Source organism: Chiroxiphia lanceolata, chromosome 8 (genome assembly GCF_009829145.1).
Source record: "Chiroxiphia lanceolata isolate bChiLan1 chromosome 8, bChiLan1.pri, whole genome shotgun sequence".
Lineage (NCBI taxonomy): Eukaryota > Metazoa > Chordata > Aves > Passeriformes > Pipridae > Chiroxiphia > Chiroxiphia lanceolata.
This window is the reverse complement of record NC_045644.1, coordinates 24,279,317-24,304,993: the sequence shown is the minus strand read 5'-3', so window position 1 is coordinate 24,304,993 and position 25,677 is coordinate 24,279,317. Positions and strand designations below refer to the sequence as shown.

Sequence of the window (25,677 nt, the reverse complement as noted above, 5' to 3'; positions counted from 1 at the left end):
CCATACTAGCTACTTGCAGAAAATGAACTTTTTCCCAGCCAAAAGCAGCACAACAAATGACAGAAAAGCATAAATGTTTAATGTTGTAGCTGAAATCAGCAGATTTATTTTGAGTAGGTCTGACATGCAGTAGGGCTAAGAGAAAGGTCACAAGTTTTCATCAAGAACTGCACTGGAAAAAGTGAAAGAGAGCATATTCTAGTGTCATGTTTTAGCACATATATAACAACAAAACAAGATCAAGATATTGAACACATTTGAAGATGTGATGTTTGTTTTATGTGGAATATCAATTGATCCATTAGCACTTATAGTCCCATGCTTCATTGTAGTGCATTGTCATGAGCATATGCACTCTCCTGGTTATAATTGTAGTAGTATTTCTATTGTGAGTAAAGAGTTTCCAACTGTGACAAGGGTACATGTAGGTGGGGACTTATGCCTAAGAGATTTGTTAGGTGGAACAGAGGGTTGGTTTTGGCACTCCCTGTTTAAGAGACAAGAAAGGATATACAGGGACATATTGTGGTTGCTCCCATGTGGTGCCCAAGCAATGTTACAGATGTCAAGTAGGTGCTGATTTGAGCTAAAGAAGAAAATTGTGTAATAGAATTACAAAGTGATGATTTTTTTCTTTAAGGTTACTTACTGTATTAGTTAATCTTTTTTCTAGAGTTAAATTAGGAGTAAATTCTATAAAACTTTTTTATTCTTCTTCCCTTAATTTCTCCCCTGTCTGCCCAGAAAGTAGTTAGACCTTTGTAACTCTAAAATTGTTGACTGAAGAGCACAAGTGATATCGTGCCTCAAAATGCGGACATAACTCACTCTAAAAATTTCTTTCTGGTGGAATTGTCCTTGTGCATTGCAACCACATTGGGCTGTTGTGACAGTAGGGTCCAGTCAGCATGTACTCACTCCCAAAGTCGTATCTATAATACCAAAATACAGTATAGTTGAATTTATAGCCATATTGGATGTTGTCAGTTTCCTTAGTTGTGTATATACGCAGTTAATTTTGTGTACTTTGATAAGCTGATAAATTTAAGTGAACTCCAATCTCTGAATAGTAGGTGGTACAATTACTAGTACAGCTGTGGACATGATCAAGTACTGGTGTTCCAAGAAGGCACCACTGCCTTTTAGAGTCTTTGTGCTCTCACTAACTCTTCATTTGATTAAAATACTATCATAAAATCTGTAAGTATCTTTTCACTGATTATTTTTCACTTATTACATACTCTAATATTTTATGTTGTACATTTGAAATGTTTAAACTCCATGTGCTGAGCCCTGCACTTGCAGCTCTCTAGCATCACAGTCAATATCATGTTTCTTAATTCACCAGTGTCTACTTGTTACATGCAGAAGTTGTGATGGTTCCAAAACATGAATTGCTTGTTGAAGAGAGGTTGCTCCACATGTATCTGGATCTACAGGCTTAGAGGAAAACACTTTCTGGCTTGTTAGACAGATCATCTTTACCAAACACTTGCAGAGTAGTGGCTGAAATAACAATTGAAATGTCCTGTGAAAGCATTGTTTTAAAGGAGAAATGCATCTAAATGCTGGGTGTTCTACTGAAGGAAAATATATCAGTTAAGTTGCAAATATTGGCCTAAAATGATTACAAAACAATAAAAAAGAATAACAAAGCAGGATGGAGGAAAAATGAGTAGAAGGGAGCAGCATCATTGAAAGACAGAGGGGTAAGAAGCCATGTGGTGGCACATTCTGGAACAGATGCTAAAAAGTTTAATGTTGCTTGCTGCCTTCACAGTTTTGCCATTTTATTCTTCTGAATCTCCAGCATCCTGTAGTCAAATTTCTCTGATCTTGTAGGCGCAGAAATATGCTCCAGCTAGTGAGGAACATCTGTCTCCAGAGCTACAGGAGTGGGCACCATATTCACCAAAACGTTCTGCAAGGCACAGTGATGGCTTTGTGCCTGCTGCCTTATACACTGGCAGCATGTCAGCAGGTGAGTGGCACAACTCCTACTTTCTAGGAATGCCCCAAGGGACTTGTCCATATTGGAGATTTTTTGTTAAAAGTAAAGAAGAAACATAACTCACAAAACTTATTTCCATGGTCTGTTGTAGTCTGAACATGGCCTGCTCAGCTTTTGGACTGTAAAGAAGTGAAACCTGTTTAAGAACCACTAAGACAGCTGTGTTTCATCAGTTTCTGTGCAGAGAAGTTTTGAATACATTAGTGGAGAAAAACGTGTAGCCTATCCATTAGGGAGACAAGTAAGATTTCCAGTATTTTTGAAAGTGAACAGTAAATGGAGGTGTCCTAGGCTTTAGCTGCTTAATTTCTGAAATACTTCCAAGGAAAAAGATCTGATATTCAGGAAGTGCAACATATTAGAAATCAAATTGATTGCCTATTGGAAATCAAATACTTGGGGTATCTGAAGTTGAGTGCCCAAACTGGTTGTGATCTTAATCTAAATTAAAAGTTAAATGCGAGTGTGCTTGCGATGCTGAGATGCTAAAGAGGGCTCACAAGCAGTTATATATATATACAGTTATAAAAAAATAAAAAATATATAAATATATATATATCTCAGTATAATCAGGTGGAACAGAAAACAACATATTGTCTCAGTTGATCAAACAGTTGTTGGTATTGAAGTTCATGTCAGCAGGTTTAGACTTGGCACAGACTAAACTGAGTGCTGAAGGAGGTAATTAGATTATCGTATGCTAGTTACTTTGAAATAGTCAAGAAGTGTTTGGTAAATTACTCAGTTTTTAGTGTCTAATCTTAGATTCCAGTTTTCAGCAGTTGTATTATTAATTTTGAATTTCAAATAAAAACAAGATTCATTTTATGAGTGTACTCTCCATTCTAGTAAAACCCTAAACTCCTGCAAGTTCTAGAAATTATGGAAGATTTTATTCTTCCTGGAGACCATGAAGGTAATTGGTATATCTGGAACAATGGAGAGTCTCAAACCATGGTGTACCAGTCAGTTCAGAATGTAAAGACATGCTCAAGAGTAGCTCAGATCAAGAAAGTTTTGCTCTACTTCAATTTCTTTTACTCATTTCTCTCATTTTCTCTCTCTCTTAATGATAGTAGAAAAAGTATTTAAAGGTATTATTTCTAATCTTTTAGTTAACCTTTATCTTAGTATGATATCTTTGCACAATAACTGAGTAAAGTCAAATCTACATTAGACAATATGAGTCTGTCTTGAAATGAGAACAAGTTTTTGCTATTGTATTCTGTGCTACCAAATCATTTAGGTGGAAATTTTAAGATAGACTTTGGTTGAGTACTGAAGGATGAGGGTACTTAAAAGAAGAGTGAGTAATAAGCTTCATGAATAAATACTGAAATACTAGAATTTCAAGTCACACTAGAAGTAGGAATCATTGGGGCAACAGAAGAGAAGAACCAGAATAATTTTAGCTGCAGTCAGTTCAAGTACCAAACAAAAACTTGTGTGCCAGTCAGATGACTATTCAAAGAGAAATGCAGAATTTTCGTTGCTGTATAAAAAACTTCCATACTTGAAAACAGAGGAAATCTTTTATTTACCAGTGCATATTAAAATTATATGCAGTGATTGGCTTCATTTTTGGTAATATAATCCACTTTATTCCTGTCTCATTAGAAAATTTTAAACCAGATTTTAAACATGCATAAATTATCTAAAAGGTGTCCTATGGTACTTAATAACGTTATTTGTATGCCAATATTTTTATTTATCATACACATAAATGTTAAAATGCATAATTATAAAAACATTTAGGTATATTTTAACTCTGTAGTTTATATGCTAATAATGTTGGTAAGAATGTGCTTTTGTCATCTTAAGCAGGGACAGTACCAAGAAGCTTAGCACCGTGCCCTGCAGTGACTGCTGTCATGAGAAATCCAATCTATACTGCCTGGAGCCATAGAGTTCACACCAGCAATTGCCCATCAGTTGCCAGCCAGATATGTCATCAACATCTGCATCCCAGGTGTTTTGAAATTTATATCTCCGTAACATTTTGTTTTCATTAGGATGAAATTGCTTCTGGTAGTTTGATACAGTGAAGATTGAAACACGCTGCTGCTGTGTGTTATTTTGATCCAGGGTTCTCAAAACCATTATTGCATATAGGTGGTGTGGCAGTTGCTTTCATGTTTTTCAGTAACTGATGGATTAGGTTTCACTGTGTCCCACTGACTGATACTGACAAAGTTTTTTAATTAACTGAAGAAATTAATTTTTTTTAATTGACTAATTTCTAATATTTTTTCTTGTCCTTGCCAAAACAAATAAACCTTTCCCCCTTTTTATAGTACTTTACACTATTTTTCCTCTGACTTCTTTGAATTCATAAAATGATGGGACAATGGGGAAGTGGGAAGGAGAGAAGCATTTGTTTTATTCAGTAGCATGGGGCTAACCAAAATTTTTTGTTGGCCAGTTGCTGTTTGCTGCAGTTCTTTACCCAATTCTAACTGTTGCCCTATTGTCCTTTTCTTTTGATGTAGTTCCCAGCATCAAGGTCGCCTGAGTTTGGACCTAAGTCATAAACACTCCAATGACTACTCTGAAAATTCACGTACAAGAGCATCTCATGGCTCAAATTCATTACCATCTAGTGCCAGACTTGGTAACTAGCTTTTCTATTTAATTTCCTGTGGGACTCCTATATATTGGAGACAAATAATAAATTCATTAAGTGCCCATGTTGTGGGATTGTCATAGCTAGCAAAGCTTAAAGGCTTCCTGTGTTCCTTTTCTTCATTTTTTGTGAGTTTATGACTAAAAGTGTTCCCCGGAAGTAGCTGTGTTTAATTAGTTCTTTACAGTGTCTTTGAAATTCTCTATGTGTGTGAGTGATTCTCCTTTCTGTGCCTGTTACTCTTTGAAAGTACCCTTAGAGAGATGGGAGGCACAGCCAAAGGTTGAGGCTCAGTGAGGTGGAGGGAAGAAAAGAAAAGGAGAGAGCCCCCTGAACAAAAACTCAAGGATGACTAATGACCTAATGTAAATTGTATTGTTTGAAGATAAGTTATACTTATGTTTAGTTGATTGACATGTAAAATTGTTTATGCCTAGCCTAATGATACCAAAGCAAATGCATGCTTTGTGGCAGTGATATTTTAACACTTCCGATTTATTTAAATTTTAAATTATGTAATAACTGGGGGTTTTGTGCATGTTTGTGTTCCCTGTATTCCATCAGTGATTGGCAGTTGCATCTGAATAGAGCATGGTAGATTTGTAAGCACAGCAAAAAGGGGCATAATGGTTTGCAACCAATATCAATGATTATGTGTTCATCCAAGCAGAATGTAATCAGAATAATTAAATGCCTTTTGCAAAGTCCCATGGATTCTTAGTAAACAGAGATGTTAGATCTTGCTTGGACTTCAAGTTAAGTTTCATTTGATAGGAGAATGCTCAACATATTTTTTCATACAAGAATGAACAGTGCATATATACTATATAGCTGCATTGTGCTCTGTTTATACTGACTGTGTAATCAAGATAATTCACTAGAAATATGATATTCACAATTACGACTTGATCATTCAAAAACCGTTTTAATGCTCATTGAAGAAGTAGAATCTAAATGTACTTTTTTATTTGTAATTGCTTTTATTTCTATCATTGTAATGTTTCCTTGTTTTAAAAATAGGTTCTTCAAGTAACTTGCAATACAGAACAGAAAGAATTAAGATCCCTTTAACACCAAGATATCCAAGGTCCATGATGGGCTCTGACAGAGGTGAATTATTTCATAAATAATTTTAGTCATACTGTTTTCTGTATTAACAGTACAAAACCTTTGCAGTTGTTAAATCAGATTGTGCTGAAATCCAAAATGACAGTTTTATTAAGGTTTCAAAATCTGCATTTTGCCACAGAAATGTTAAAATAACCCAAGAAAAACCTTTCTAATGTAAGTTGTTTTTTCTGTTAGTTGACTAGAGTACATGACGCACTAAGTAAAAGTGCAGACAAAAAGTAAGAGTAAGCATTGGTGCCTTGAAAGTTTTAACAGTGAAATGACCTGCATTTTTTCATTCTTTAAGTATATTATTTTCTTACTATTGCATCACTGATTGTAAATTATATTTTGAAATGCAGTGAAAATATTTCAGTACTTCACTCAAAACTGCTTGGTGGAGGCTGTTTAAAGGCACGACACAGACAGTGGTTGAAGTGCTGTAGAATTAAGGGTTTACTGACAAGCAATTGGCAGCTCCTCACTACCATGACTGCTCAAATGTTCTGTAACCTTGATGTACTGTATGCAGTGCTTTTCCTAACTGGGCAAGTACAATTCTTAAAAATGGCTTTTATTTGTGGTTAGTAATTTGAGGTTTATTTTCTCTCACTTTTCAGAGGAAGCAAACTGTTTGTGTCAGGGCATTTGTTCAGTAGATTACATAGGGAGGGTACAACCAGGGTAAAGATGCAAACAAAGTCATGTCAAGTTGGTTTGGAATTTCAGAGCTTTCCTGTCTCTGTGTATGATTCAAGCTGGGGTTCTGGGGGTTTTTTTTGAATAATATATCTCCTATGAAAAGGGAAGGGCTGCACATAAATATTTTATTTGAAAATAAACCTACATGTTAAATTTTTATTTTACTTCTCCTTTCCTGTTTTTTTATTATTTTTCTTTAACTTTACCTTGCTAAGTCTTTTCAGACACGCTTATGGTGTAGCTTATCTGTAACCTTGTCTCCTGTTGAGCATGGCAGTAGTTGTGTGCACACTTAGAGAGGACAGATTTAACATGTAGTCGTGAAGGACAGTAAATTTGCACTGTCTGAAATTAGTTACCTGGTCTCCCTAAGCTCCTTGTGTGACTAATAGAACTAGTGAACAGTCAGTCTTCTTTCTTGTCTCACATGGGTGTGGTGTGTTTCGCTGTGTCTGTGTAGGTCTGCAAACAGTGACAGATACAGGATACTAAAACTCAACTGTTGACTTTTCTTAGGCTCCTTGTCACACTCTGAATGTAGCAGTCCCAGCTTGATAACTCCTCCCCAGTCACCTCTTAACTTGGAAACGTCTTCCTTCGCCAGCAGCCAGTCTCAGAACTCCCTTTCTACGCTACCTAGGATTTCCATTAGCCCAGTATCTATTGGAGAACGTAGGAAAGATAGGTAAGGTCCCCACCTTTTTTGTTTTTAATGCAAATGTATCTGAGGAAATTTTGTGTGTTTATTAAGCTGAAGGAATGTGAAAATTTAATTTAAATTACAAATATGTAGGTGCAGAGGTACGTCTCAGGTCCTGTTTGTCAATGTTTTTATTTTCTTTACAAAGTATGTAAGAGAACTTTTTGTGGATTTTTAAAATAAGTGATTTCAAAAAGGTTTTGTTTCTTCTGTGTCTAAATTGGAATACACTCCTTCAGCTGAACTACCTCAGATGCTTATTTATGATAGCCTTGTTCTGTGCTCTGGAAATCTAAACAAAATTAAGACTTAGTAACATCTGATAACTAAATATCAGGTGCCTTAGCATTGCAGAATATGTGCTCTAACCACTGTGCCTTGATTCAGTATAGCCAGATAACATAAAAAATTGAGGGTGTAACTGTGGAAGAACATATCCACGTGTACAGATGCAATTTTACTATCTTGACTGATCCCTTTGGCTGTACCTGGACCACTGCTAGTAGCAGCATTAAGTATATGTGTAACTGCCTGCAGAATTTGAATCTGACTTGATGGTTTTCTTAAAAGCATGTGCTTTGTGTTTTAACGACTGCCTGTATCTCATGGTGAGCCTTTTCAAGATACATTGTTTGTGGTATCAGTCTTGGACATCTGTTCTCATTTTATCATGATCTGACTAAACTGAATATATGAAAGTCTGTACAAATTCAAAGCACAGAACAGTAAGACACAAATTTGGATCAGGTATTTATTGACAATAAGGCAGCTGAATGCCATTCTGGCAGTATAAAGGAGCTATGATGTGTTGGAATAGATTACATTTATGTGGACTTCAAGACCCCATTGTGTACTTAATTTATGTAAAAGCACTGACCATAAAAAATGTGAATGATAAAGTAATAAGGATATTCTGTATTCTGACTTTTCTGGTAGTAATAAAAAGTTATCCACAAAATGCTATATGAAATTTTTGTCTTGTTTAAAGAATTTGTGATTAAGTTATTGTAGTAATTCTAGAATGTCTTATGTACAAAGGAAAGTGTTTCTTTGAAAGGAAATGTAAAGAGGTTTTTGTGAATTTTCATTCTTTCTTAATTCAGTGTGACTTTTTTACTACATATACTCAGTGTGTTCTTGTATAAATGTTCCTCTAATTGCAAATTCCAAGTTAGATGTCTTTTCTCTTTCACATGACTAATGATTAGTGTTCAGCTGGGGTTAGAACAAGCTGGAGTTTTGACATCCCTATATCTTTGTGTCTTTGAGCACAAGATACATCAGATGATTGAAGTTCCAGGTTCCAGCCTGATTGCTCTTGCTGTGCTTATGTACAAACCATACTCTAGATTGATTTTCTAAAAAGAGTATAATTCTAAGGTTTACTTGTGGATTTAAAAAAAAAAAAACAAAACCAAACCAAAAAAACTAACAAACACAAAGAGTTCTTAATTTAGGAAAGTAGGCAGTTAAGTCTATCCTAAGACAATGTCTGAAGATGCCTACATAGCATTTTAAATGTTTTTTTTTGTCTTATAATCTTTCTATTCCCCACAAAATACAAATAATTCACTTGGCCTTTCCCCAGATAAAATTAATAATAATACAGATTAAAAAAATAAATCAATATTTCTGTTTGTCCTGTTGATTTTAATTTAAATGAAAATTAAAAGATCTGATCAGTTAAGACTTTTGCTCTAATCAGTGTTTAGTGATTCTGACAGTCTGAATATTATAGAAAAGTGTGCTTCACTTGATTTTAATAACACTACTTATCAAGTAAGACACCTTTTTAATGTTATCATTCTTTTTTTCTTTATTATTGATTCTCTACTACATACATAGTTATCTTTCATTTTGTATTTACTGGAATTCTAAGGTAGGATCCTATGTAATTTGTATAGTTTTGATTCCTTCTTATTACAATCCAAAGCAAACAAACTGAAGATGGAAGAGCAGAAGGGTACAATAAACAAAATCCAGAAAGATGTAATTTTAGTTTTTAATGAGATAGTATGCCTTGATAAGTTTTGTGACATTAAGAATCTTCATATAACATCATGGCTTACATGCTCATAATGAGTGAAAAAAAATAAAGTTCATTAGTTCTCGTTTTCTGTGAGTTATTGGAGTTTAGCTAATTTAGGCTACAAGCAAAAAATATGAGCTTCAGCAATAAGTAAATCTTATCTTCACTACATTGATAGACAAGTGCTGAGGGCATTACCTGTAACAGTGATATAAGATGACAGAGTCAAAGAGTTACGTTTGTGTCAGCAACCAGTCTTTATCTTATATGCCTTCATAAGCTGGGAAACTATTATTAAGGCTACCAGATGGATACCTTCAAAGACTGTGGCAACATGCATAATTATGAAACAATGTTCCCTTCACTCTGCCCCCAGCCCCACATCCTATTCTTCCCAAAAATACATTTCCTCAGCCTGGTTCACGTTAGTGGAAGTGAGTGAAGTCCAGTTAACTTTTCTGGTCTATGAACAGCACAATAAAATAGTTTGAGCAGTTGACACAATTTAGAGAATGTCTATGATATAATAAAATGTTAGGAAAGAAAATATTCAAATTAGTGCATGTCAAATGCATTATAGTGGTACTAAAATAAAAAATACACCACACATGATGCCCAAGCTGTTTCATTCACAGTGAACTCAACTGTTAGTATCTGGTGATGCCTCTTGCTGTGTAGATGTTATTAAGTTTATAGTAGTATAAACCAGGACTTTTTAGAAGACTACTGTTTCTTTATACATGGCATGAATGGACCAGCCCTGTTTGTACAGGTGGATACATCCCAAATATGGGGGGAGGAAAGAGGACTGTATCAGGGTTTTCTTTAGTATGAACCATTTTCTTGTTATACTTACTAGTGTCTTACTGCTGTTTGTCTTGTTCTAAGTGTTCTTGTCTTCTCAAATCTTCTACATCTTTCAGATATCTGTTCCGTAATAGGTCTTTTCTGAGAATCCCTGTGGCTCCTAGGCCTAGGTTCTCATCACTAAGGAGTTTGAGGTTGGCCTGATCTAAGGTTGTCCTTCTCGAGCAGTATTGCGCACTTTGTGCTTTTTTTACATGTTTGGATAATTGCCCTGAGGAGAATTTGCATGGTAATTGTAATGCTACCATGCAAACTGCTGTCTTAATGGCTTGAGTTTGCGACTGCTTAATTTTCATTACTAATTTATGTTTTCCAGCTTACAAATATGAAATATGATATTTGTGCATTGTTGTCCTTTGGTTTCCCACCTTATTATTCATTATGTTTATTTTCACTGGCAATGAAGACTCCCAGCATTTTAATTTGTAACATACCTTTCTGGAATATGGTTTGTAAATGACATATTATATACAGTGTTTCAATTACTTTCATATAATATGCATTTGGAAGCTTTTTTCCTACCAACTTCATGACCATATGATTTCTAATTCATATTTGCCATAATTTTTAGAGCAGTCATGTACCTGGTATACATTTACTTCTGCCACTGTACATTGCATGGTGTTACAGGAATGCATTTAAGACATTTGACAGTAGTGGTTTTTTTAAGTACCTGTTTAAACCTATTTTATTATTACAGTTCAGACAGACATAAAGTATTGCATGTACTTTGACATTTGTGATGGTTTGAGTGCAACTGTTTCCAAATCACTTTTAACTATCTCCTCTAAAAGGCCCTACATGGAAGAGCCACGTCATGTTAAAGTGCAGAAGGGTTCTGAGCCACTAGGGATTTCCATTGTGAGCGGAGAAAATGGTGGAATATTTGTCTCTAAAGTAACAGGTGGGAGCATTGCCCATCAAGCTGGCCTTGAGTATGGTGATCAGTTGCTAGAGGTAATTGTTTGCTTACTGTTCCTGTGGCTTAATGAATCAGTTTGTATGACTGCAGCCATAACTGTCTTCCCCAAAACACTGTGTTGTGAAAGCTTGTGCGCTGCGAGATGTAGAGAACAGTACTCTGTCTTGTAATATTCCATAACTGTGATTGTTGTGACTTTTTTCAGGCTTTATCATAAAAATACTGTCTTTTGATGGTAGATCTACATTCCATTTTATATAGATGTAATTAATTTTTAAGCAAGCTAGTTTCAGTACTTAAAACAATATAGTCTCAATACCATACTCTGCCTGGTAAGGTGAGTAAATATTCCAGCAACTGGCTTTTACTGAGTTCAATGCTGCTGTTGCTGTGCCATATCCTTAGCTGAGACATCCGATTAAAAAGTTACTCAAGTAGGCTCAGTCATGTTGTTGCCTAGGGTATTAGATAAACACATGGAGTAGCATCTTGTAAAGTATAGAGCTGCTTTGTAAATGTTAGATCATGTTAAAGCATCTTCTGTTGCACAGTGTGTTTATGATGCTAAAATAGACCTGAGTAGATCTGAATTTATCTTTAAATTCTGAATTTACTCAGAGTTGTGTTCTGAATCAACTTCTATTTAATCAGTGATATCAAATTATAGCACAACTCAGAATACATGTCTTTTAACAATGCAAAGATTGTTAAACTCATGGTCAGGTTACCAAACATTTTAAAATTATGGTGATTCCTTCCAAGCAGTAAACTCTAGGAATCATAATATAGCTGCGTTTTCATTGTCCTATTTACTCCTGTGAAAATAAGTCAGCATTTAGACATGAAACTAATTAGAACACTGAAAGAATGATTTTGCTAGTTTTCATGGGAAAACTTGACATCCTGGCTTGTGCAATTTTTCCGTAGTTTAATGGAATAAATTTGAGGAATGCTACAGAGCAACAGGCTCGACTAATCATTGGACAGCAGTGCGACACCATCACTATTCTGGCTCAGTACAACCCACATATGTATCAGCTTGGCAATCATTCACGGTCAAGGTAAGGCTGCCTAGACTTGGAAAAAAGACAGCTCTCCTGTCCATGCAATTATTTAGCTAGTAGCCAACTTCTGTACATGTAATATGTTTGCAAATGTGAGCACATTTCTGGTGATGAGAAGTGTAATTGCTTAGAAAAGTAATGTGTTAATATGTGCCTGTCAAAAACAAAAGAAAAATGCTCTATGCATCTAACTATATTTTTCTCTTTTATTTGGGCATAATCCTTAAATATACTAAACTAAAACCCAGGATGACTTCTTCCTTGAATTGTGACATTGTAGTACTTGAAATCTTTTTTATTCTTTTTTTCATAACTGGAATTTCCAAAAGCTAATTAGAGAAGGCATATGACCTAGTGAAATTACCCATCCTATTTTGATGCATGATTACACTTCGAAACAGAGCTTTATCTTTCTCTTAGACTTAGAGTGGCATACTGGTTTGGGTTTTTTCACCCTTAATTTAAAATTGATTTACAGCCAAATTAAAAATTGAGTGGAAAATATTTGGCATTAGCCCACCAGTCTTTTATTCTGTCTTTTTTCCCCTCATAGTTCTCGCCTAGAACCTGTGAGTAATCATTCCACCCCTCAAGGCAGTGGAGCCGCAACCCCTGACAATCATTCCGTAATCGATACTGTGAGTGAACAGGATGAAGGAACAATGACACCACCATCCAAACAAACCACTCCAACTACAAGTCCCCGAAATTCCTTAAGGTAGAGAGTAAAACTTTTGTCTTAAAGGAAAATAAGGGTCAGAGCGGATGTGGAGGGTATTAAAAAACAAAGTTTACTTTTGTGAATACTGTGTCTGGTTGAAATAAGTCAGCAGACAAGTTAAGTAGACCCCAGGATAAAAGTACATGTTTTCAGGCAGCTTCTGAAAGATGGCATCTGTTAGTGAAGAAAGTTTACTACAAGAATGGTTTAGTTGAAACGGTGATGTTTGTCATGTAAGATTGTGTCTGTAGGTGACCTCTTCTGAATAACATTTATGTAAATAGATATTCTTCAGATGACTAGTTGATTGTATGCAATGCAAGTTTTTAAATTCTAGTATACATGTTATTTCTTTCTGTCACAAGGGGCCCTGTGGACACAAACAGAAGGACCCCTGAACCTAGAACTGTTGTTGTTAAAAAATCCCAAGTTGATCTTGGGATCCAGATATGTGGTGGAAACCTGTATGGAATATTTGTCTCAGATGTAGATGAGGATAGCCCAGCAAAAGGACCTGATGGACTAGTCTTGGGTGACATGATCCTTGAGGTAAGCTCTTAAGAGAAGTGTGCAACATACTGGCAAAGTGGCTGGGATGGTCTAAAGAGGGAGGTACCAAGTGCTGTGCTGTCCCACAGTGGGAAATGTTCTGTGAATGTTTAGTTCCTGCCACAAAACCTGGGTAAGAATGATGGGAATGCATAACCCACATTTTGGCTGCAACACATGAGGAGTGGATGATGTGGACCTGGAGAATTATCACTGTTGATGGCACAAGATGCCTGGAAGTTTGAAGGACTCATATATGACCACTTGGAATTATAAACATCTTCTCCCTTCATCTAAATAGGAATCTTTGAATCCAATTGCTGTACATAGGGAAAGGCAAGGATATGAAAGATATTGCAAAACAGAGAATAATAATAATCTTATTACTGTGAAATTCTAATGAGACTTTAGGGAAAACCATATCATGTGTCTTTGACTCTGCTTTCTATCTGAATATTTGTTTACTTGTCAGGACTGCTAAGATGATAAACACATATGTATTTATGAGCTTTTCAGATGCAACTGAGTACTGAGACTCTCCCATTGCACCTCTACTACCGAGATGGAGATGTTTATGACTTCCTTCAGACCACTTGCTTTTCCTAAAAATATTAGGTTTTTTTCAGTGTGAATTTTATGATTTTCAACTTACACTTGGTAAACTTTTTAAAGAAGTGCAGGCACTCTCACTGTGCATGTCTGCTGTGTGCACTTCAATTTTTGTTTTCCAATGTAATGTCTCAGTCTCCTGCTAGACATCTTAAGGTGCAAACTGTACTAGAGTTAAGTGACAAGATTTACTTGTATATAGAGCCTACCAGTGAGAAAAACGACATAATTTTGCATGTTTTTCAAGCTCACCTGGTTTTATTGCTTGTTAAGATACAATTTCACACCCAGGGGTTTCTGTTTGTGTTTTGCAGTATGGGTCCATTGATATGCGAAATAAAACAGCAGAGGAAGCTTATCTTGAAATGTTGAAGCCTGGAGAAAACATCAAAATAAAGACTCAATACAGAATAGAAGAGTTTAATAAAATAAAAGAGCTTCCTGGAGATGGATTCTACATCAGGTATTTGAGCATGACTGGTAATGACAGCATAAGGCTGCTAGGGTAGTGTGCTGACCACCATGAGATAGGTGATACATCAGTTCTGTCACATTTTTTAAAATTTGAAGTTTACTAATTTGTCCTAGCTAGTCTTTGGTGGCGAGGACACAATCTTTTGTATAGTAAGTTTTGCTGTAAACTTGTTTGTTCTTGAAATGTAGAGCGTGTCACTGATCTGTTAACTTTTCAAAAAAGATATGTGTGTTCTTCCCTTGAGTTGATGGAGACCGGTTGTAGAGCCTATTTATGTCTTTCTTTCCAGAGCGCTTTATGACCGTCTGGCAGAGGTGGAACAGGATTTAAGCTTTAAAAAGGATGACATTTTGTATGTGGATGACACTCTACCACAGGGAAATTTTGGTTGCTGGATGGCTTGGCAGCTAGACGAGAATGCTCAGAAGCTGGAAAGAGGACAGATTCCAAGTAAATATATGTAAGTGACCTTGGTTACAGTATTTATCTTTAAAAAGTATTTGCCTTTAAAAGTCTGACTAGAGAGATGTGTTTTAAAATACTTCTTTGCTTCTCTTCTTTCTGGGAGATAGTAGTTCTTAGACGTCACTTTAAGTATGCATATTTTAATAACATTGAATTAAATATATTGCTCTATCAAGTTGTTTTAAATAGTAAACTAGTAATGACAATGTCCTGGGGTGCATCAGGGAAAGCATCACCAGCCAGTCGAGGGAGGAGATTGTCCCACTCTGCTCTGCGGCGACCTCACTTTGAATATTGTGGCAGTTTTGGGCACCACAATATAAGAAAGAAATTAAGCTCTTAGAGAGCATCCAAAGGAGGACAACAAAGATGGTGAAGGGCCTTGAAGGGAAGCCATGTAGGGAGTGGCTGAGGGCACTTGGTCTGTTCAGCCTGGAGAAGAGGAGGCTGAGGGGAGACCTCATTGCAGTCACAGCTTCCACATGAGAGGAAGAGAAGGGACAGACACTGATCTCTTCATTCTCATGACCAGTGGCAGGATTTGAGGAAGTGGCATGAAGCTGAGTTAGAGGAGGTTTAGGTTGGATATTAGGAGAAGGTTTTTCACCCAGAGGATGGTTGGGCACTGGAACAGGCTCCCCAGAGAAGTGGTCACAGCACCCAAGCCTGCCAGAGTTCAAGAAGCATTTGGACAATGCTCTCAGGTACATGGTGTCACTCTTGGGGTGTCCTATGCAGGACCAGGATTTGGACTCAATGATCCTGATGGGTCCCTTCCAACTCATCATATTCTCTGATACTATGATTCTGTGATTCAGTCTAGTGATAGATAATACCAATAACAAACATGAGAGTAACCACAGCAAAAATATCCAAGGTTGGTTATCACTGTCATTCTTGGGAAACAACAGTGTTTTTAGTTATGTGTGGACAGCAATGTTGGTATAAGACTATGTACCCACTGCAGTCTGATGGTGTTGATATAGCAGCTAAGAGGAGGATGTGGTAACTAAAATTTTTGTGTTGTTACTGAAATCAGTTGTTATGACCTAGTGATTTTTTTTTTTAAGAGTACTGGTTTTCTGGTTTCCTTTTCTTCTAGTAGTCTTCTCTCCATGTCATAATGAAAAATTCATCCTGACTTCGGGATGTTCCACATACGTGGAATGTGTGGAAGCACAGTATATACATACAGACACATACACATCATTGATAGGTTTGTTCCCAGAAGATGGGTGGTAAAACCAACTGCACTATAAATGTTATGTGGCCAGAATATTTGTGATGATATAAAATCAGACTGCATGAAACTTTTATTTTGTATTGCTAATGAGTTATTTGTGAGGATGAGCATAACATGCAGCTTCACAGAAAGAATGGGATCTTCACCTCTGTGCGAGGCTGCCTTTGTTGGCAAATAGGTGCATGCTACCACTTCTGCCCTTGAGAATTTTTCCCTGCCTGTATCAGAGTGATCACCCTCTTTGCCATTCTGCTATTTACAAGAATTCTGAGGAAATCGTGACAGTGTGAAGTTATCAGATGCTTTTTATTTGGTTTATGTTATTGTTTGTTTTGGATTGAGTTTCTGTAATGATACTCAGGCCAAGGCTTGAGAGAAGCATTTCAAGTATGTCCCAAAAGCAGCGGTGATACTGTCAAAAAAATTTAAAAAGATAAGTTTAAATACCATCCATTTGGTCTGTCTCATTATAGGATGGATCAAGAATTCTACAGGAGACACAGCATGTCTGAGGCTAAAGATGAAAACAGTTCATCTAAGACATTGTCAGCAGCAGCACGGAGGTCATTCTTCAGAAGAAAGCACAAACACAAGCGAAGCGGTTCCAAAGATGGAAAAGATTTACTGGCTCTTGATACAATCAGTACAGACTCAATTCCTTTCTTGGATGGCAAGTACCTTTGTTACACTTGGGAGGCAGTTCCTTTCCTTCTCTTTCATTTTTAATCAACTGCAGCACAACACAACAAATAATGTTACTTTCTGGTTGCTCTGAATACAAATGGTGATTATTACTTTTAATAACACGGTTTTTTCTATTAAATTACTACCCAGAGTGTTTCAAATTAATTTTTTGGTAGTTTATTCCTAGACCTATTGGCATACTATTTCATTTGGAGAGGGAGATTCTTTTTGAAGAGTAGTTTTGATCTTCCTTTCAATTATTTTATTTCTGTCCAGGTTGCTTAGTCTAGAGAGAAATCCTGCACATCACTCAAAAAATCTACACTTCTGTTTCTTCACTCCTTTACAATGTTGATTGCAATGCTTACGTCTTTTTAAGAGCTCGACAAGTCAAGCCAGAGACACCAAATATTGTGTATTGTTTACACTTTCCAGGATGATTGGTTTTAGTCTGTATGAAGGTGGGGAGTTCAGTTTTTCTAATGGAACACCAGGTTCAATTAGAAAAATGCCTATTTTAAGCCGTTAAGTGGAAAAATTGCAATAACGACTGAACACTTTTTGTACTTGTCAAGGCCTTTAGCCCTTGCAAGGGAGATGTTCTCGTAATTACTTTTAGGGTGCTTCTGCTTATTTGAGGAATACCAGGAAAATAATTTATACTTCTACAAGTAAATCTCTTCTGTGTGTGTAGATTCTGCAAGTTTGGCATATCAGCGTGTTCAGAAAGTGGACTGTACTTCTCCTAGACCTGTCCTTATTCTAGGACCTTTACTTGATGCTGTGAAAGACATGTTGGTCAAAGAATCCCCAGGAAAGTTTTGCAGATGTCCTCTTGGTAAGTATGCAAATATAACCAATTTATTCATGCCTGGAATACATGATAGTAACCTCTATATAAATTAACTAAATGATAAAACAAAAATGGATAAAACCCCCAAGAATCTGAATTTGCAGACAGTGTTTTTTCTTAGCTTTGTTCTGTGCCTAAGGAATAGTAATGAAAGTGGATCTCTTCTGGTTCTATGAAACAGAGGTTATGAAAGCTTCCCAGCAAGCCATTGAACGAGGTGTGAAGGATTGTCTGTTTATTGATTATAAACGGAGGAGTGGACATTTTGATGTGACAACTGTAGCCTCAATAAAAGAGATAACAGAAAAGGTGAGTCAATTTTAATGCTGTAGTTCTTTGTACAGTTTACAGTATGAAGTCATACTATGTTGGGGGGTGGAAATTAACTTATTATTGCCATCCGTTAAGACATTTAGGGAATTCTTCCCCAGGCTGCTGAATAAAATAAAACTTACTTCACTTTGGCATGTAACTGTTTAAAGATTATTTTATGCAAACTCACCTTTATAGAAACTAGAAATGTCCACATTTTTCTACAGTATTACTAAATAAAGATAGAAATCTCTGTCTTAAATTCCACCCTCTACCCCTGCCAAACAAGGATTTAAATTTTTTTAACTATTCAATTTAACACAGTCGTATATAAATAAACATCCTCATAATCCTGGAGACAGATATTACCTAAAGTCTGCACATTCCTTACAGTTTTCAGTCAAACCACACAGAAAGTCCTGTTAACACTTGTGTTTGCTTACAATTTTTGAAAGAGAAAATTAATAGGAGTATTTAAACTTGACAAAATGTATATTGCATATATTTCAATTTTAGTTTTCATTTCATTAGTTCTTCAAGTACTTTTTTTTCTATCAATGCATGCCTTTGGTATTATGAATGGAATTTCTTGCAGTTTTTCATCTTCTGTCTTTTGTTATAAATCCTTTGGGTACAAATTGCTCAGTAGTGCCAAAGTGGTAAATGTATAGCCAAATCTGTTGGGTTGCTGTGATTTAAGTAGGGGAAGAAATGGGGGATTTGCATGTGTGCTTGTGCTCTTTAACTGAATGAGTGTTTTGCATTTACATTTGATCTTAGGATTGTCATTGTCTGCTTGACATCGCTCCTCATGCCATCGAACGGCTCCACAGTGTTCATATCTACCCTATTGTAATTTTTATTCGCTACAAAAATGCTAAACAAATCAAGTAAGTCTGTGAGGGGTGTAGTTCAGGGATGTTTATTTTAGCTTAAAATAAGCTTGGTTTACCTTTATTGTTTATTTCATCCAAGTCATCTTAAATCTCTTTAAAATGGGGAAATTAATCCTCATAAAAACCACTATGAGGTATATGGTCATAACTCCATTTGGGCTGCATGACAATTAAGTGAATCTTCTCAAGAAATCCATGTAGACTAAACTGAAAGTACTCCTAGCGGGATTCAGATCTTTCCTGCTCCCTTTTGTAGTAAACTGTAAGGCAGATTTGGGTGAGATCCATTGAGGGTTTAGCGGTGATGATGACAAAGCTGATCTTCATCCTCTCAGCAGGGCCAAGGGTATGGATGCAGTGCCAATTGATTCATAACCTCAGCTTTCCCACCTTCATTCTCCAGTGAAAAAAACAAAGCAAGTCCCCTTTTGCACATAGTGTATATATCTTCTCAAGCCTTGTTCTTTCAGTAATTGTGAATTTCCTGCTTGAATGTAGCCAGGAGCAGAACATGGGAGTTAAAAACCCCAATCCCTCCACTGATGTCTGAGTAAGCCTTCACATGTTTTGATAGATTGATTTGGCAAGAAGTGACATAATCTCCCCACGTGAATATTAAAACACTTTTGCTAAGAGATCTTATAGTTGTGCTATCTTCATTTTTAAAATTGAAGACTTCTTATATTCTTGATCTGTAGGTAAATTTGATTACTATCTATTTAATAAAGAAGATAAGTATCACCACTTTAAAGTAGAAGGAAGACATAGAGCATTAGATGTATTTCATTACCCCTTTTTTTTTTGTTTTTGGAAAGTGATGGAGGGTGATCAAACTAGCAGTCATCGATATAAGTTGCATTGGTGCATTTCTCTACCTGTTATGAGCGCCAGAGGTTTTTCCAAACAGCATTTTTCATATAGCACAGGCTCTGTTGGCATTCTCTGAAATGCCCCACAGCAATGATAGGTTAGTTTAGTAATTTTTTTTAAATTATTTGTAGACTTAAATTGTGCTGATTTTCTCACTGCTATAAGAAACTATGTTTATATTGTTTCAGTATGTATCTATATGACCTTAGTAGTTGAATATAAATTCTGCTTCCTTTTAAACAGAATTCCCTACTGGGTACCCCAAGTCACATTTGGAGGAGAGTGTTACAAGCCTTGATCAGAATTAAAATATTTTTTTTACCATTTGTAAATTTCTCTATGTTTTTTTGTGTTTCAAAAGCTTCTATAATAGAAAAAGAGGCATCTCAAAAATGTGTTATATATAACAGAAATATTTTATTTGCTTGATGTTTGATATTTCACAAGCCCTTAAAAGAGTGGTACTTGTGCCCAACTTTGTGTAGGGAGTAGTAACGTGTATATGAGATGATGATTCACATGAACTGAAAAAAATTATATTCTTTCTTCTGCAACCACCTCTCAGTCTCTGAAACTTTAAAGAATTACTGTCTTGGTCTGACAGCAAATAAATTCATTAGCACTGAAATGATCCTGATGACTGCTGATACTGCTGAAACTCGGTAGATGGCACTCTTGGCCTAGGAGTCTGCTTGCACGTGAATTAAGCTTTGTATTCACCCAACTGGAGGGAATCTTTTCAAGTCCATTTTAAAAAAAAGTTACTCTTACACAAGGTGTTTCTCTTTTTTTCTCCTTTTTTTTTTTTTTTTCCTTTTTCAGAGAGCAGAAAGACCCAATCTTCCTGAGGGACAAAGTTACACAAAAACATTCCAAAGAACAATTTGAGACAGCTCAAAAAATAGAACAAGAGTATAGCAAGTATTTTACAGGTTAGTATTTAATCAAACTTTCAGTAGGAGCACAGTGGCGATTTAACCCAATTAAACTGTAATTCGAAAGATCCTACATTCTTTCAATGAGCACTTGATTTTTTTTCGTTCTGCTTTCCCTTTTGGCAAACTCATGTTCTGTTGTTTTGTTTTACTATGAGATGAAATGTCAAGTTCGAAGTATTATTCTCTGCTTCTATCTAGTTTTGTTTTGAATGTTATAAATCTTGTGACCTGAAGGGATTCTGAAAATGTTTTATGATTAGTCAGTAGTATTGGAAGTATGGTCAAGATAATTTGACGCAGTAATGCCAGTTTTATATCATGTAAGGAATATAAGGGTTTTTTTGTAATTTTAAAAATCAAACAGAGCAACAGAAGAACGCTGTAGTTTAAATTAACAAATGATGATTTCCAACGATCCCTTTCAACCCCAACCATTCTGTGATTGTGTGATTTGTGAGACATACTTTAAATGTTTCAAGAAAGCAAAAAAATTGTTCAACATTTCTTGAGCATGCATTGTGATTTGGAATAATTAAATTCAACTTTAGAAGCCTTTTTAACTTCATAAAATGTATGAAATCAATATTAGTTTGTAGTTAATACTGTATTTTTACCAGAGAAGGAAAACGGTGTTTGAAGACTGTCTCTGCTCATTTCAGAGTGTATTTTCATTTGGTTCCACATACATTGAAACAGTGGGGATAAAATTCTAAGCATCTTGATGTGTATGGCAACAAAACTTAAAAAGAAAAACAAAATGACGCACTGAACTAAGCCAAAATCCAACTTTTCATCCCATGGGTTTCTTACAGAAATATTTTGAGGCATAACTGCCAAGGGTGAGAGAGGGAAAGGGGGTATATGTAGTATAGAGCTCTCTCAGTGCATCCTGTGTGCGTTCTCAACAAAATCACGTACCTGTCTGTAATAGCCATATGAATGTTTTTTACATGGTATGTACTAAACCTTCACAGAATTTGACATGCACATGGCCAGATTGCATCCCCATATGTTATCTTCTGCTTCTTGTTTAGTCATTTGTGGCATTTTAATTTTACCCTGATAGTGGAAGTGGCAGTCAGTGAAAGAGAGTCTTATGTGTATCTTCTCATATGCCCTGTGGGAAGGTCCTCCCTCTGTTAGTTCCAAGTACAGTGGACTCCAGCAGTCATCAGCATTTCCAGATGCTGATAGTCAGAGAGGATTGGTGTTCAAACTGCATTGACATTTAAGGTTGTTGAAGTTATAGTGTTGTGCACAAAATAAGCCTGTAGATAGGCGTGTTGTACCTGGTAGCTTACTCATGGAGCTGTAGGACACGCTCTCTGACCTGAGCTCTGTGACTACTTCATGAAGTACACTTTTTGATTCATGACTCTTGGAAGTTGGCTTTGTTTCCTGTATTGTGAGCACAGTGTGTAGTCTGAATCATTTCCTCCCTGCCCTTTTACCTTCCATAGACCTTGTCAGTTACTGTGTTCTATATCAAAACTTCACCTGACATCATTAATTGTAGTATATATTGCAGAGTCAAATATTAGTTTATGTGACATCGAATTCTCCCTTTAAGGAAAATTATTTTTTAAACTGTGTAAGTCTTTCCGTATTTTTTTAGCATTAATGGTAGCTGTGGCCAGAGGCTTTGCTGACTTATTTCTTGAGTCATGAAGTTCCTCACTTTTTAAGTCTTAAAGCGAATACATTCTCCTCTCCTGTGTCAGTGTTGGCATTTTACTTTTTATGACTGTTATCTTTAGCAAGGGTAGAATAAAAGGTGTTCGTTTATCTTTTGAATTGATTTTCAGGGAGTTGCTTGCTGTTGCCCTTTTGTTTCTTAAATGTAGTTGACAATAAGAACTGAAGTAGCAGGACCACTGTTTTATTTAGCTCAATGATCTGTGAGCTGCCTCATAATTTACTTCTAATATTTGTAAATAGTGTCTAGTTGCTACAGCTGTAGTCTCTATGTATATTACCCTGTAAATATAAAACTCTTAACACCACATGTGGAACAGAGAAAGTTTATTATAGCAGGTTCTGACCATCTTTAGAATTAAACTTTGCCACCTGATGCCTCTGAAAATAGTACATGGAGGCCTCTTACAAAACAGTTGACTTAGTTGATTACAGCCATTAGTTCTGTGACTTCCCTGGACTGTTTTAAGAGCTAGCAGAAGAAACTGAGTATTTAATGCTTGACCTCTTTGTTCTATTTGATTTTTTTTTTTAGTAGAGTCATGCATCTGTCAAATACTGAATTGAGTTGCTTAATTCTGATCTGTTGATAAAGACTTTGCAGATAAATGCAGAAGACTGCTCTTTGTAATTAGTCATAACTGTTTGTTCCAGTCTCATTTGTGTGTGGTGTTTCTTCTTCTCCAGGCATTGTCCAGGGAGGAGCCCTTTCAAGCATTTGCACTCAGATTATGACAACTGTCGACCAAGAACAAAACAAAGTCCTGTGGATTCCAGCTGGCCCGCTGTAGATTATTTTGCTGTGAAACTACTTTGCAGGTGTAAATAACCAACTAACTTTCTATCCAATGGACTCTGTTCATTTCTGTCTTTATAAAGTTATCCGTAAGTGATTTCTGTTTCATGAAGGGGAATGATAACACTGAACACACAAGGACCTGATGAGGCATGTGGGAAAGGGGTAGATCACTTCACCGAGCTTGTCTCTTAACGTCGTACGTGTACACATGACAGATTGTCACGAGGGGTTGTGACCTGTGTGTACTTGTCCGTGAGTAACGAATTTAACAATGCTGCAAAACCCTGTAGAATGACGAGTTTACAAAAACCTTTTCAAAGTATTTGGTTCTTGCTGTTTACTTGAATGTCTTCTTGTTTTGTTTTGTTTTGTTTTTTTTTAACTCTGTCCTTTCACTTAATGAGGTAGCTCTCCAAAATGGAGTGAAATTTCTGAATCTGAGCGATCAGTTTATGCACAATGTGACTCTTAGTTACGATTTTGACCATTTCTGAGCACATTGTTGACTTGACAACCAGGTAATAAAGTGGGATTGAATCGGTACATTTTGGGAGTAAGCTCAAAAATAAGTACACTCCTACACAGGGCAGACCACTGTTTGTATCCTGTCGATGCTTGTCTGTCAAAGATATCGTTTCTTGTTTTATGCATGAATCTAATATTTAAATGTCATAATGTATCTGAACAATCCAAGCTTAACTTGTGTTGAGAAATAATAATTTTTGGTTGTTGGGCCTGGTTTAAGTACTGGTGGGGAAGAGTCATAAACTAGGCCTAGCATGCTGTGTTCTGTCACTTTTAGATACTGTAAATATGGAAAGCTTATGTCGGTGCAATTTTGCAGGGTAATTCTTAAGCTTTGTACGTCAGTGTGTAGCATTCACATAGATTGTTTTTATTTAAGAGCAGACACAGTTTTAGGGCTTTGATTAAAAGCCTTTAGAAAGGTACTAAACTGTTAGTGTTTTCACTGTCAAAAAAAAAAGTGATCGTTTAGTTTTGGTTGCAATACTTATTTAGCTGTTGTACCAAACTCTATTATATTGGTTCCCTTTTTTGCACTTCTGACTCTGTGTTCCTAACACAGGTTTTGTACCTGTCTCTTCTGTCTCTTGTGCCATGTTTCCTGGGTACTGTATTTTAATTGTTTTTAAAATATTATTTGAGTAGAACTGCTTCTCAGCCACTGTTTCTAACATTTCATTATGTAGGGTTTCTAGTTTTACACTACAGGCTGTAATTTTGCTTCTGTTTGCAGCTTTTATAATTACAAAAAGGGATTCTTATTGTACAGTTCTTCAAAGAAAGATCTGGTCCTAAATTTAAATTCTGTTTTACAGTTGCTATATTATAGTTCAAAATACTCTTTATAGTATTTATATAGTTATAACTATATAGAGTATTTTGAACTATAAACACATCTAATATATATATATAGTATTCTATATAGTATTATGCCATACTATTTTAATACTATATATATAAATTAATAAATATGAAATGGTATCAGTGAATTACTAGTCCACCTGCTTCTCATGGTGAGGGACAGAAGTTGGGTTTTGTTTATCTCATTTTTTTGTTTGTTTGTTTTTTAAAGTTTGAGATCAGAGTAGACTCCAGTGGTACAACTGAAACAGACAGGTACTGTTCTGATATGGATTTTTCTGTACTAAATGAAAATGTCACTTTGTATCAAAAAAAAAGTTAAAGAAACTGATTACTAAATAAAGGTCAATTTCTGTAACTTCACTTGTGTGTAACGGGTGCATCTAGCTCTCGATCTTCTTGACTCTTTTTAGTTGAGTCCTCACATAAGGCTTAAATTTCTGACTAAAATTGGTGCACATACTTTCAAGTACCCACCTCGAGAGGAATAAGCTTCAGTTTTGTGCTTTTGTCCAGTCTTGCATACATAAATACCTTCACAAACTGCAGGACACAAGAAGTTAGATGTTTGTGTTAACATCTTCAACATTCTGGCCCAGGTGTTAAGGATTTCAGATGGAAATGCAATTGATTGGATGAAGGCTTTATCTGTAGAATGAGTCTATCACTGTTATTTTCAAGAGAGTGTCACTGGAAACTGGGGAAAACATAGGAAAAAATGTGAATATTAGCTTAGAGACACATTGCAGAATGCTCTGACTCAGTTTTTACACTTCAGACAGACCAGCCTCTTCTGTTCATTGAGTTACCTGAAAGCTTAGAGGGAAGGTACTAAGTTTTCTGCTTCATCAGTTGCTTTATTCTCAGATGCCAAATAGTGAGCTTGAACATGAACCTAATTGGTGGACTGTCAGTCTTCTTGTAATCTGCAAACCTAGTAATAGCCTTCAGTCATAAAACAGGACTTGCACCTTATCTCTTTTTCTTGAAAAAAAACACTGTGGTAACATCTTCTAAGAGAAGGAAATGAGAATAGGTACGTTTTGGCAGGTCAGTAGCAGCCATACATTGCATATCTTCTGCTCACAAGGAAGTAGAACTGAAGTCATGATTGAACACTACAAAGAGTCCTTCAGCTCACATCAGGAATTTCC

At 36.0% G+C, this 25,677-nt stretch overlaps 1 protein-coding gene across 5 annotated transcripts in view; it reads left to right on the top strand.

Annotated features, from left to right (window-relative positions):
* DLG5 (discs large MAGUK scaffold protein 5) overlaps nucleotides 1–24,886 on the top strand; it is a 105,078-nt gene extending 80,192 nt beyond the window's left edge. The window contains exons 17-34 of one of the 5 annotated variants that reach the window (XM_032694758.1): nucleotides 1,843–1,981; nucleotides 3,836–3,980; nucleotides 4,501–4,622; nucleotides 5,655–5,744; nucleotides 6,963–7,131; nucleotides 10,099–10,176; nucleotides 10,837–10,999; nucleotides 11,892–12,025; nucleotides 12,582–12,746; nucleotides 13,115–13,298; nucleotides 14,222–14,370; nucleotides 14,672–14,842; nucleotides 16,564–16,760; nucleotides 17,469–17,612; nucleotides 17,809–17,936; nucleotides 18,720–18,829; nucleotides 20,528–20,637; nucleotides 23,026–24,886. In XM_032694758.1, the coding sequence (XP_032550649.1) occupies nucleotides 1,843–1,981; nucleotides 3,836–3,980; nucleotides 4,501–4,622; nucleotides 5,655–5,744; nucleotides 6,963–7,131; nucleotides 10,099–10,176; nucleotides 10,837–10,999; nucleotides 11,892–12,025; nucleotides 12,582–12,746; nucleotides 13,115–13,298; nucleotides 14,222–14,370; nucleotides 14,672–14,842; nucleotides 16,564–16,760; nucleotides 17,469–17,612; nucleotides 17,809–17,936; nucleotides 18,720–18,829; nucleotides 20,528–20,637; nucleotides 23,026–23,129 (2,502 nt within the window). In that variant the 3' untranslated portion in view covers nucleotides 23,130–24,886. Of the gene's footprint in view, nucleotides 1–1,842; nucleotides 1,982–3,832; nucleotides 3,981–4,500; nucleotides 4,623–5,654; nucleotides 5,745–6,962; nucleotides 7,132–10,098; nucleotides 10,177–10,836; nucleotides 11,000–11,891; nucleotides 12,026–12,581; nucleotides 12,747–13,114; nucleotides 13,299–14,221; nucleotides 14,371–14,671; nucleotides 14,843–16,563; nucleotides 16,761–17,468; nucleotides 17,613–17,808; nucleotides 17,937–18,719; nucleotides 18,830–20,527; nucleotides 20,638–23,025 lie in introns of all 5 variants that reach the window. The other 4 variants (XM_032694757.1, XM_032694760.1, XM_032694759.1 and 1 more) reach the window with 4 other exon arrangements.
* The last annotated feature ends 791 nt before the right edge of the window (nucleotides 24,887–25,677 follow it).